The 12,879-nt window shown below is 44.5% G+C and overlaps 1 protein-coding gene across 1 annotated transcript in view; it reads left to right on the top strand.

Moving 5' to 3' along the window:
* The window catches only part of LOC145358112 (adhesion G protein-coupled receptor D2-like), a 195,434-nt gene that overhangs the window by 102,738 nt on the left and 79,817 nt on the right, over positions 1–12,879 (top strand). The window contains exon 17 of the mRNA XM_080211784.1: positions 10,416–10,536. Coding sequence (XP_080067910.1) covers positions 10,416–10,536 — 121 coding nt within the window. The remainder of the gene's footprint in view (positions 1–10,415; positions 10,537–12,879) is intronic.

Genomic DNA, 12,879 nt, shown 5'->3' with positions numbered 1-12,879 from the left:
TCCAGAAGATTTTCTGTCATCCAGCCAACTGTGTAACCAGAAACTGATCACATGGCTCAAAAACCCAGTGAAATTCCTATTGGATGGTGCCATTACACTTAGTTCATTTGACATATCCCCTACATAGTAGCCATGTAAATCAAAGCCACACTGCCTCAGTTAATGCAAACAATTTTCCTTATCTGGGAAGCTTCAGATCACAGTTCCCAGACCAGAGCAACTTTATGACTTGCATCTGGTTTTAATCTATAAGTTGAGCAAAAATTCCCAGCATACTTAACTCTCAGCCAGAAATGCCATTTTAAAGCCACTATTGCCATTATTGTTGTTAAATTATTGTTGCAGCCATTCTTTCTCTGTTCAGACTGTGTACATTGATCTGGATAATCATAGAATCCCTGCAGTGCAGAAGGAGGCCATTCATCTCATTGACTCTGCACCAAATCCCCAACAGAGCATCTTACTCGGGCCCAGCCCCTGCCATATCTCCACACATTTATCCCACTAATCTTCTTAACCTACACATCTTTGGACATGTAGGGGCAACTTATTATGGCCAATCCATCTAACGTACACATCTTTGGACTGTGGGAGGAAACCAGAGCACCCGGTGGAGCCTACACTGATGCGGGGAGAACGTGCAAACTCCCCACAGACCTGAACCTATTACACCAGCACATCATGCCAAAATGTTTCAAGGTGCCTCACAGAATGCATGATGTCTTCATAAATAATCTTTCACTGTGTTGCTACTTTCCAAATCCATGCCCATCTTTCACTCCACTTTTAAAACTTGAATGAATAAGAGTTCAGTTCCTGCAATAGTACTAATATGGTCAAAATCAAAGTTATGAGCAACATTGTCACTTAAGCCTGTGACACAGCCAACACATCATCCTCTTCCAATACCTCTTTTTGTCAGTTGTATTGGCCAAGTTCCACTCCTACAAAATCAACCATAGTCATCTTCATGTTCAAATCCTTTTATGCTCTTTTCAATACAAAGACTGCATATTTCCACCTTTGTAACGTTGCCTCCCCCTTACCTCTGCTGCAGTCCATCTGCTGCTGAAACTGTCATCTTTGTCATGACTGTTTTAATGTTTTTCTGGCTGACCTCTCATCCTCCATGTTCCCTACATTTCAGTTCATTCAAAACCTTTCTGTCCAGATTCTATCCATACCAGGTCTTCAAATCGCCCATCCCTTTACTAACTTAAATTGGTCTCCATTCCCCCAATGTCTCCAATGTAAAATTCTCGTCTCTGTCTTCAAATCTCATGTGGCCTTTGCAAGATTTTGGGTTTCAAGGTGTAAACGCTTCCATTTAAAAAAACTCTTAGGGTCCGAATTCTTAATTTCTAACACTAAGGTCCTCTTGTTCTTGATTTACAAGGTACAAATAACTAGTACTTATGAATCAGGTAGAAGTTATCAAGCATGATTTTACATACGGTGAACAGGAAGGATTGAAGACAACTTAGAAGTTTCTCATCTCTCAAAATCCCAGGAATTCTTGGTGTTGCCAGCATTGGTGATGTTTCTCCTTCCTTTGTCTTTGAAGTGATGTTGAACTATGTCCAGAAGAGTCATATCCCAAAAGCCATTGTATCACTGTGCCAACAGGACTATGATTTCACAACTTTTATTCCTCTGTTTCATTATTCAGGGCTTCTTTTTTTGGAAATGGTCCAAATTCACCTCTTCTGTTGGCTATAATATGCAAATCATCCTGTGTCACCCCTCCCCCCCATCTCTGTAACAAGAGCCATGTAGACTAAAGACATGTATTCATTTCTTTTCCCGTTTCATGGGTTGTAAACAGAGACAGCTCTTGGCTAGAAGTTTGTATTCCATTACAAAGAAATAGTACATTTCTTTCAGATACAGAGAAACCATCAATAAAGTGGCATCCTCTTTTGACCAACAGATTTTAACCCAAGCCCCACAGATATCAGAAGATAAAGGTTCCCCTCTGGTACAGATCAACTAAAGCAATACATAATTTGTTTAAACACAGTATCATCCTAAATTCCAATTGCTTTTAACCATTCCTTCAAACTGATTTTAAAAAGCATTTAATTGTATTGTGACCTCTGAGACAGCATATACAACTGCATCAGCTCAAGATTCAAAGGCACTTAATCTAAAACAATCAAACGAAATTTGTTCCTTCACAAATGACTCTTTCCTGTTTCCTACTTACCTTGACTGTTAATTGTCCAACAGAAATTCAGACTGATTCTTTTTCAAGTGGATAAAGAATACATTCCAAATCTGTTACAGATTTTTAAAAACTAGTTGAATTATTCCATTACAGAGACGTGGCTGCAGGGTGACAGGGACTGGGAGCTGAATGTACAGGGCTATCAAGTGTTTAGGAAGGATAGGCAGGAGGGAAAAGGGGGGGGCGTAGCTCTGCTGATTAAGGATAGCATCACGGTGGTAGCAAGGGATGATATTGGAGCCAAGGAGCAGAGGGTGGAATCGTTGTGGGTGGAGATTAGGAACAGCAAAGGGAGGAAGACGCTGGTGGGTGTCGTCTATAGGCCTCCGAATAATGATCTGGAGGTGGGGCGGGCTGTTAACGCGCAAATAAGTGCGGCGTGCAGGAATGGGACGGCCGTAGTTATGGGGGATTTCAATCTGCATATTGATTGGTCGACCCATGTTGGACGTGGGGGGCTCGAGGAAGAGTTCTTGGAATGCTGCCGGGATAGTTTCCTCGAACAGTGTGTGTTGGAGCCGACGAGGGAGCGAGCTATCTTGGATCTGGTGCTATGTAATGAAGCGGGTAGAATTAGGGACCTTGTGGTGAAGGATCCTCTTGGGGAGAGTGATCATTGTATGGTGGAGTTTCTGGTGCAGATGGAGGAGGAGAAAGTGGGTTCCCGGACACGCGTCCTTTGTTTGAATAGAGGGGAGTACGGTAGGATGAGAGAAGAATTAGCGAATGTGGACTGGGGGAGCGCGTTGGAGGGAGGGTCTGTTGAGGAGCAGTGGAAGATCTTTAAGGAGATCTTTCTTGGTGCTCAGCGGAAATTTATTCCGATGGTCAAAAAGGACTGTAGGAGGAGAGGTAATAAGCCGTGGATAACGAAAGAGGTGAAGGAAAGTATTAAATTAAAAGCGGAGGCGTTTAGAGTAGCTAAGAGTAGTGGGCGAGAAGAGGATTGGGAGAGGTTTAAATGTCAACAAAGATTGACAAAGAAGTTGATAAAGAAGGGTAGGAGAAACTATGAAGCTGGGCTAGCGCTTAATATAAAAAAGGATAGCAAGAGTTTTTATAAATATATAAAAAGGAAGAGGCTGGCTAGGGTGAATGTTGGTCCTTTAGAGGATGAGAAAGGGGACCTAGTGGTAGGGGATGGGGATATGGCTAAGGTATTGAATAACTTTTTTGTTTCTGTCTTCACGGAGGAGGACGTGAATAATTTGCCGGGTGTTAGCGATGGAAAGGTGGTAGGACTGGAGGGTCTTAATGACATTACTGTTACTAGAGAGGCAGTGCTCGACAGACTGGAGGGGCTGATTGTGGACAAGTCCCCAGGACCGGATGGAATGCATCCGAGGGTTCTGAAAGAAATGGCAGAGGTGATAGTGGATGCCTTGGTGGTTATTTTCCAGACGTCGCTGGATTCCGGGGAAGTGCCGGATGATTGGAAAACGGCTAATGTTACGCCGTTGTTTAAGAAGGGTGCCAGGCAAAAGGCGGGGAATTATAGGCCGGTTAGTTTAACGTCTGTGGTAGGTAAAATGTTAGAATCTGTCATTAAGGAGGAAATTGCGAGGCATCTTGAAGGGAATTGCTTGATAGAGCAGACGCAGCACGGTTTCATTAAAGGGAAGTCGTGTCTGACAAATTTACTGGAGTTCTATGAGGATGTGTCTAGGGCAGTCGATAGAGGAGAGCCGGTGGATGTGGTCTTTCTTGATTTTCAGAAGGCGTTTGACAAAGTGCCTCACAAGAGGTTATTGCAGAAGGTCGAGTGTCATGGAGTTGGGGGTAGGGTGTTAGCGTGGATAGAGGATTGGTTGTCAAATAGGAGGCAGAGAGTGGGGGTCAACGGGTGCTATTCGGATTGGCGGATGGTGACTAGTGGAGTGCCCCAGGGGTCGGTGCTGGGGCCTCAGCTTTTTACCATTTATATAGATGATCTGGAGGAGGGAACCGAGTGTAGAGTGTCGAAATTTGCTGATGACACCAAGATTGGGGGAACGGCAAATTGTGCGGAGGGTGTGGAGAGTTTGCAGAAGGATCTAGATAGGCTGGGCGAATGGGCCAGGAAATGGCAAATGGAATTTAATGTTGGCAAGTGTGAGGTGGTCCACTTTGGTAGGAAGAATGGTAGGAAGGACTATTACTTACGGGGCGAAAAACTGCAGCAGGCGACGGTGCAGAGGGACCTCGGGGTCCTTGTGCATGAGTCGCAAAAACCCAACTTGCAGGTGCAGCAGGTGGTCAGGAAGGCGAATGGGATGCTGGCCTTCATAGGGAGGGGGATTGAATATAAAAGTAGGGAGGTCTTGCTGCGGCTATATAGGGCATTGGTGAGGCCGCAGCTGGAGTACTGTGTGCAGTTTTGGGCGCCGCACCTGCGCAAAGATATTTTGGCCTTGGAGGGAGTGCAGAGGAGGTTTACTAGGCTGATACCGGAGTTGAGGGGGTTGAGCTATGAGGAGAGGCTGAATAAGCTGGGCTTGTACTCGTTAGAGTTTAGAAGAATGAGGGGAGATCTCATTGAGACGTATAAGATGATGAATGGGATGGATAGGATAGAGGTGGAGAGACTCTTCCCGCTCAAAAAAGACAGTAGGACTAGGGGGCACAGCCTCAAGATAAAAGGGGGGCGGTTTAGAACGGAGTTGAGGAGGAACTTCTTCACTCAAAGGGTGGTGAATCTCTGGAATTCTCTGCCCGTTGAAGTGGTGGAGGCTGCCTCGCTAAATATTTTTAAGACGCGGGTTGATGGGTTTTTGATAGGAGAGGGGATTAAGGGTTATGGGGAGAGGGCGGGAAAGTGGAACTGAGCAGCGACAGATCAGCCATGATCTTATTGAATGGCGGGGCAGGCTCGAAGGGCTGGATGGCCTACTCCTGCTCCTATTTCTTATGTTCTTATGTTCTTATTATCCAAATCTTACATCTTGCACATTATTTCCCCTGTAACCTCCTATAAACCCATGAGTCTCCAACAGCAGCCTCTTGTGGAACACAAAACTCTCTTCATCCCTCTGTTGATAGTCATGTTCTCAAGCAGCTATGCCTTAAACTCTGGAATTCCCTCTCTGAAAATTTCCGCCTCCTCACTTCTCGCTTCTTAAAACATATCTCTTTGACCCCTAAAATACCTATTTCTTTCACTCAATTTTTGTCAAGGTTTAACTGAACCTACTTATTTCACCAAGCTTATGATCATCTCACTTAATATTTCCTTATTGGTTCAATGTCACCTTGTGTTTTACAGTGCTCCTGTGTGGTGTCTTGGGAGATTTTTCTACGTTAAAGGCACCATATAGATGCAACTTATTGTTATTGCATCATTTATAGCAGAATCTGTTAAATTGTAGCCCATGAAATGCTGTCTGGGTAAAATCAATTAAACCATTTCCTTCTAATAATTTGCTGATTTATGTCTGTTAAACCATCAACATTGAAGGTAACAGATGGTTAATCCACTACCCCAGTTTTCCCCCATTGATGAAAGTTAAAATCTCTTTTATAGTGTTTTAAGACCTCCAATCTATTGTGAAAATGTTGCTTTCCTAAGTTCAGCTTTGTTTCAAATTCACTTTATTGTGAAGCTTTCTAATTGAATTGGTTTAGAAAGTGAGTCATCTTTTGATACCTAAACAAAATAAATCTATAATTAATGTGACTGAGTTACGTTTAGTGTTTCATTCACAGTTTTCCATGTCAGTTTCAGGGCCATTTTGGTGTGCTACTATCAACTAACTGCTTGCTTAATCAAGGTTGTCGTGACTAATTAATTTAAGAAATGTTTGCATTTATAAAGCACCTTTCATGACCTCCAAACATTGTACAAGTGCTTTAAAGTCAATGATGTATTTTTGAAGTGTAGTGGTGGCGTAGTTGCCTGATCAGTGATGTGGAGATGCTGGCATTGGACTGGGGTGGGCACAGTAAGAAGTCTCAACACCAGCTTCAAGTCCAATAGGTTTATTTGGTATCACCAGCTTTCGGAGCGCTGCTACTTAATCAGGCTCCTTCACCTGATGAATCTAGTATTGTGAATCTTCTCACTATAATAATCCAGCAACCCAGAGTAATGCTCTTGGGTTTGTATCTCACCATGGCAGATGGTGGAAAATGATGGTGAAATTTGAATTCAGTCAAAATCTGGAATTAAAAGTCTACTGACGACCGTGAAACCATTGTCGTTTCTCATTAAAAACCCATGCGGTTCACTAATATCCTTTCGGGAAGGGAATCTGCCGAGCTTACCTAGTCTGGGCTACATATGGCTCCAGAGCCACAGCGTTGTGATTGACTTTGAAATGCCCTCTCAGTTCAAGGGCAATTAGGGGTGGGCAATAACTGCTGGTCCAGCCAGCGACGTCCACATTCCGTAAATGAATAAAGAAAAATCATTATTGTAATATAGGAAGCACAGCAGCAGGATAGGGAGAGGGGGCTGGCCCGGGGGTGGGGGGGTGGGATGCGGTGGGAGGTGGTGGCAGTCGGCAACAAGGGCAGGGCTGACAGCTTTCAGCCGGACCCCCTCTTCCCAATATCAGGTACAGGTATCAGATCAGGTGTTAAGTGCCTTTGAAAGAGGACACCCTGCTTTCTGGGTTAATGCCAGTGGCAGTGGGATCAGGCTCTTAAGTGGGCCTGAATTATCCACCTACGGGTGTCAATTGGCAGCAAAGCCACCAATAGGTCTTCCCTTAATTGAAATGGAAGTTGGAAGCCAGCTAGCTATCCCACCTGCCATCCTCCACCAGATTAATTATCCCTACCCCAAACTTTCCACAGGAACAAGCAGAAAATACCATTCTGCAATTCCGATTTATCAAGGACTTCCATCGTCGAAAGAATTATTGCCTATATTGATCCTACAGCTGAGCACTAACCTTCACCAGACAGATTGGATTCAGCAATTTGCAGCTTGAAAGTTACCTTTTGGCTCTCCCAGTCCGTTATCACACTCCTTCAGGAAATTAACAGGCTGCTAATCGTGAGGCGAGTCTGTTCCTGTCTCCCCCACCAGGGTGATTGAGTGGCACTATTTTCAAAGTGCATCTGCTCTCTTCCTCGACTCCAGGCTGATTGACCAAGCCTGGTGCTAGGTTACGGACTTCCAGCCCTTCCCATCGAGGGGATCCTCCAGTCCCGCCAGCGTTGACCCCCTGCCACAGGTTCCCTGGCGGCAGAACAGGTGAGCCATGCAAATTGCAGCTGGCTTCTGCGGGGCGGGTAGATCCTGTCGACAGCCAATGGTGAGACACCACTACCCTGGGGAAGCCTGCCACAGTGTGAGGGGGAGGGGTCTGGAAAATTCCAGCTCTAGCCTCTGGAAAGGACCTTGAGCTCGCAGTTTTCTGACTCTGAGGCAAGTGTGCTACCAACTAATCCATTCCTAATACTGTATCTTTTTAATAAAATCTGCCCAGTTACCCAAACCTTCTGTTGTTTTTAATATATTGCCATCCTGTAACTTATAGTCATTTTCAATTCATCCTATGTATTTCTAGTCTTACTCCGAATCGATCTGAATTGTTCTTGCGACCATCTGTGCTATTTAGTCTTGGCTGTTTTTCATGCCAAGATATGAGGTTCAGTTAATTTGAATGTTCTTGCATTGTTTTTGGATCAAATGCTGTCACCTCCGATAGCCTTCTGCTGAACCTTTCCTCATCATATTGACAATTCAGTGGCGATCCCAGTATCCTTTTGGTTCAATAACATGTAATGCCAATGAAGTATATACAGGCTTGCTTGTGCTTTGATGAGTCGCATCTATTCCCCCAAGTGTGCATGATAACTTAATGCGCCATTTTAAATTTTCCTATCAGCAACATGGCACAATAGTTAGCATTGCTGCTTCACAATGCCAGGTCATTGTCTGTGTGGAGATTGCACGTTCTCCCCGTGTCTGTGTGGGTTTCCTCTGGGTGCTCCAGTTTCCTCCCACAGTCCAAAGATGTGCAGGTTAGATGGATTGGCCTTGCTAAATTGCTCCTTTGATGTGTAGGTTAGGGGGATTAGTGGGGTAAATGTGTGGGATTAAGTGCATGGGCCTGGGTGAGATGCTGTGTTGGAGAGTCGGTGCAGACTCGATGGCCCGAATGTCTTCTTTTTGCACTGTAGGGATTCTATGATTTGCTGCTCCACTTAGCATTAAAACAATTTTATCAGCCAAGATTAATTCATGTGTTGACAGCAGCTACGGGCGGCTGGAGGGAAAGTGGCACAATTGTTTCATGGTTAATAGTTACAGTGTGTGGTTTAAACAATCTCCTTCATACTGTGCAAACCTTCATTTCTTTGGCAAGAGGCATTCCTATTCCAGATGCCTGCAGGATCTATCAGCAAAGTATCAATCTGCTATGAAGCAGAGGTGATGAAAACAGATCCTCTGACAAGTCCAAGAGTAAGCACTGTTATTGCACCTGCATTTACTGGCCTCTCACAAATTCCTCTTCCTTCATCCCAATCTTACTTCACAATGGAAACAGTCAACATCAGTGGTGTTTACGCTACAGTCTAAATGACAACAGCAGTGGGAAATAATGAAAAGTACTGGTTAGAAAAAAGTGCCAAGGTGATGAATTACAAAATGACTGAAAATTGTCATTCATCTTTTTAAGGCTTCAGTTTCCATGTTCCAAAATAACCAATTCATGCTGTTTTGTCTGATCAGAACTCTGTGTTTTAATACCATGTTAATGCGATTGACATAAACTGGAAGCCAAGTCTTGTTTTTTTCTGTGTCAAAATTCCACTTCAGAAAATGCAACATGGAGAAAATTAGGATTGTAAGCCAATTATCTACCATGTTCCACTTTTCTGGCCTCAGAAAATTGACTGAGCAATATTTGTGTTCCTTAACATTCAGTGGCGTTACCATCGCTGAATCCCTCACTATCAACACCTGGTCTTACCACTGACCAGAAACTGAACTGGACTAGCCATATAAATACTTTGGCTACAGGGGCAGGTCAGAAGCTGGGAATTCTGCAGAAGGTAACTCACCTCCTGACTTCCCAAGGTCTGTCCATAATCCATAAAGGCACAAGTCAGGATTACAATGGAATATTCTTCCATGCATGGAGGAGTGCAGCTCCAACAGTACTCAAGAAGCTTGACGCCATCCAGGACAAAGCAATCCACTTGATTGGCACCTCATCCGTAAACATTCGGTTCCATCATCACCAGTACACAACAGCAGCGTGTGTACCATCTGCAAGATGTACCTTCCAAACCCATAAATGCTACCATCTAGAAGGGCAAGGGCAGCAGATACACCACCATCTGTCAGTACACCTCCAATCCACTCATCATTCTGACTTGGAAATATATCTCCATTCCTTTACTGTTGCTGAGTCAAAATCCTGGAACTTTTCTCCAACCGCACTGTGGGTGTACCTACATCATGCAAACTGTAGCGATTCAAGAAGGCAGCTCACCACCATGTTTTCAAGGGCGTCTGTGGATGGGCAATAAATACCGGTTTAGTCAGTGATAAAAATAAACCAATTTTCTTGAAATGTTTGCTGGTGCAGGTGGAGTATCCATTATCCAAAATCCTCAGGGGCGATTGTGTTTTGGATTTCAGATAATTTTGATTTTGGATACCACATGTAGGCCTAGGACTACTTATATTGCAATAGCCTAGCCAAGATGTGTAGATGCTGGGCACAGTAAGAAGTTTCACAACACCAGATTAAAGTCCAACAGGTTTATTTGGAATCACGAGCTTTTGGAGTGCTGCTCCTTCATCAGGCAGGTCATTTTGAAAGCTTGTGATTCCAAATAAACCTGTTGGATTTTAATCTGGTGTTGAGACTTCTTATTAGGCTAGCTATAGTCTAAAGCAAATAAAATAACTAGAAAAGTAAGATGTATCGCTGAATAATAGACACAGGGTAGGAAATTCCAACCTGTGGCACCATCTGCAATTCTGCCTGTAGTAGAGGGTTCAGAGTATTGAACTGTAGGCAAACAACTAGACTTCTCATACTAAAGGTCAGATGTGGTCGGCTCCATTGGTGTCGGTTCGGGTCAGGAACATCCTGTGTTTAAGGTCAATCTGTTTCAAAAATAGTATGGTTTTTGCACTTATAGATGAAGAATATTTGACTGATATTGCTACACTTATTTCATGGTTTACTTTATCCTACATGCAAGATGTCAAAAGTTTGCTTTGCAATATTTCTTTTGTTTACAGGGCAGCTATCAAGCCAGTGGTGATTCTTCTGCCAGTTTTGGGTCTGACCTGGTTTTGTGGGGTTCTGGTCCACCTCAATATTGCTCTTGCATATATCTTTGTTGTGCTTAATTCCTTCCAGGTAAGTGTGCATGATATATATTCCTTCCATCAAGAAAGATTGGGATGAAGAGATGTTATATTTTATGTATCGTATAAGAATGAAGAATTGTATCAGAAGTCTTTCACCAGAATCCTACCGCCCAGCCCACCATGGAATGGGAGCGGGTAAGGGATGCCCAATGTAAATGTCCATTGACATTCCCTCGGGTGGGAATTTCCGGTCTCGCTTGAGTGAGGCTGTAAAATCCTGCCCTTTAAATCACTTTCATAGCAAAGTCATGGTCATTTCTGCTTGAGTTGTTTAGTGTCACTTTGTGCTAAAGTGTGTCATGGATCCCAAACCTGGAAAGATTTATCTAATCGCTTTCACAGCTTTAGGATGGCCAAAAGTGTTTTACTGCCAATGTCCAAAAATCTCCTGTCCCACCTGCCGTGGGAATCGTAGCGGGCAAGGCAGAAAATTCAGCGGACCATTCAAAGGCCCATTGAGCTTGGGTGGGAGTTTCTGGCCTTGGGACACGCACAGCGGGAGAATCCAGTCCGCTGAATGTTTTTGGTATTGTTGTAGTAAATGTAAGAGCAAACTTGCATACTGCAGTCAAACAAATGATAACATCATCTGTTTTTGGAATAAAAACAGAATGTCATATCAGGTGGAATTTTACTGCCGCTTTACACCCGTTTTTGGCAGGAAAATGCCTTAAAATCAGGCATAAAGTGGCTCGCGCCATTGGCACTGGTTTTCGTGACTTATGACACCTGGAATTCTGGCGCAGTCAGCTTCTCGCCTGGAAGTGGGTGAGAGGCTGTTTAATTTATTTATTTAAATGTATTAAAATCATGTTTTGAATGTCTTTAGCGAGCCTGACACTCAATCGTCTGTGCTCACTTGCCTTTATAGCCTTGCTGGGAGAGGTTTTCTCCAGTGAGGAAAACACCTGCTCCCCCATGAACGGGGAACAGTCGTGCTGGCCTTGCCGGTGGAACCGGAGGCTATTGAGGTGTCCCAGGGAGGCTGAGTGTAAGATGGGGGAGGGCCAGACTGGTGGTGCCACCTGGCACCTAGGCAATGCCCACTGGGCTGTGCCAGGTAGGACCAATGGGGCGGAGCCTGTGGGGGCTGTGCCAGGGGGCGGGGCTGATGAGACAGGTGAGGGTGAGGCCTGTGGTGGCAGGGACTGTTGCCAACCTACATGCGATTGGTGGAGGAGGGCAGTGGGGCCGTGGTTATTGAGAGAATGATGGGGTCCACGATTGGAGGGGGACCACAATCAATGGGGAAGGGAGGGTGTCCATGACCATTGAGGGAGGAGGGAGGGCTGTGATCAATGGGGGAGGGAGAGAGGTGGTCTGCAATTGGTGGGGGAAGGAGAGGGTCTGCCATCAGTGAGGGAGGGAGGGGGTCAGCAATCAATCTGGGCGCTGGGGCCATGATTGCTCTGGGCGGCGAAAGGATGGCAGTGCCATGGACTGCCGCGATTGCAGGGGACAGGGTTGCTGTTCGAGGCTGCCTGCAGTAGCAGGGGCCTGACAGTCCTCTGTCTGTCTGTCAGACCTCTGTTACTGTTAATGCGCATGTACAGCTTCAGATGTCTGCACATGCGCAATACCTTCCTCTACAGGCTGTCTAGCGATGTAAGCCCTGCCCACAGCCTCTCTCACTAGAAACTGACTCGTCCATCTTTTTAGAGATAGAGTGCATAAGATTGGGTGAGAAAACCTGCCTGAAAAACTGATCTGGAGTTCTTCAATTTTCAGACTAGCTGGGCATTTAGAGAAATCTCGTAAAATTCCAGCCGTCAAGTTACAGACAGTACTCCAACAGTTCAGAACTCCCTTATTACTGCACAGAAATACCAAAATAGTTTGATTATATGCTCCTCTCTGGAATGGTATTTGAACCCACAAACTGCTGACTCAGAGGTATGGGAACTACTATTAGCGACAACTGGTACTATTTGTGCTACTTTCGGTAGATTTGTAACAATCCAAGTTTTTCTGGGTTTCCATCATTTTTGATCGTCCATTTCGAGAATTACACTGCAGTGAATTGTTGTCCTGGAGAGTGAATGGATCCAAAATCCATTACTTACCTAACACTTAATTTAGTTCAAACCACATGAAGCTCTGACATGATTGCAAATATTTTAGAACTGATGGTGGGAATTCTCTGACCATTCACACCCCGCTGCCGCTGCAAGAGAGGTCAGAGAATTTGGCACTCAGCCATATCTCCATTCATTGCAGCGGGACCACAGAATCCCACCCCCATATCTGAGAAATGTAAATTATTGATTGACAGAATGAATATGAATGCCATATATTTTTACATTTATTTTTGTCCTTTGAAGAATGCGCCTAA

This window comes from Carcharhinus amblyrhynchos, chromosome 25 (genome assembly GCF_965287045.1).
Source record: "Carcharhinus amblyrhynchos chromosome 25, sCarAmb.v2.hapA, whole genome shotgun sequence".
Taxonomy (NCBI): domain Eukaryota; kingdom Metazoa; phylum Chordata; class Chondrichthyes; order Carcharhiniformes; family Carcharhinidae; genus Carcharhinus; species Carcharhinus amblyrhynchos.
This window is presented reverse-complemented; position numbering and strand designations above follow the sequence as displayed.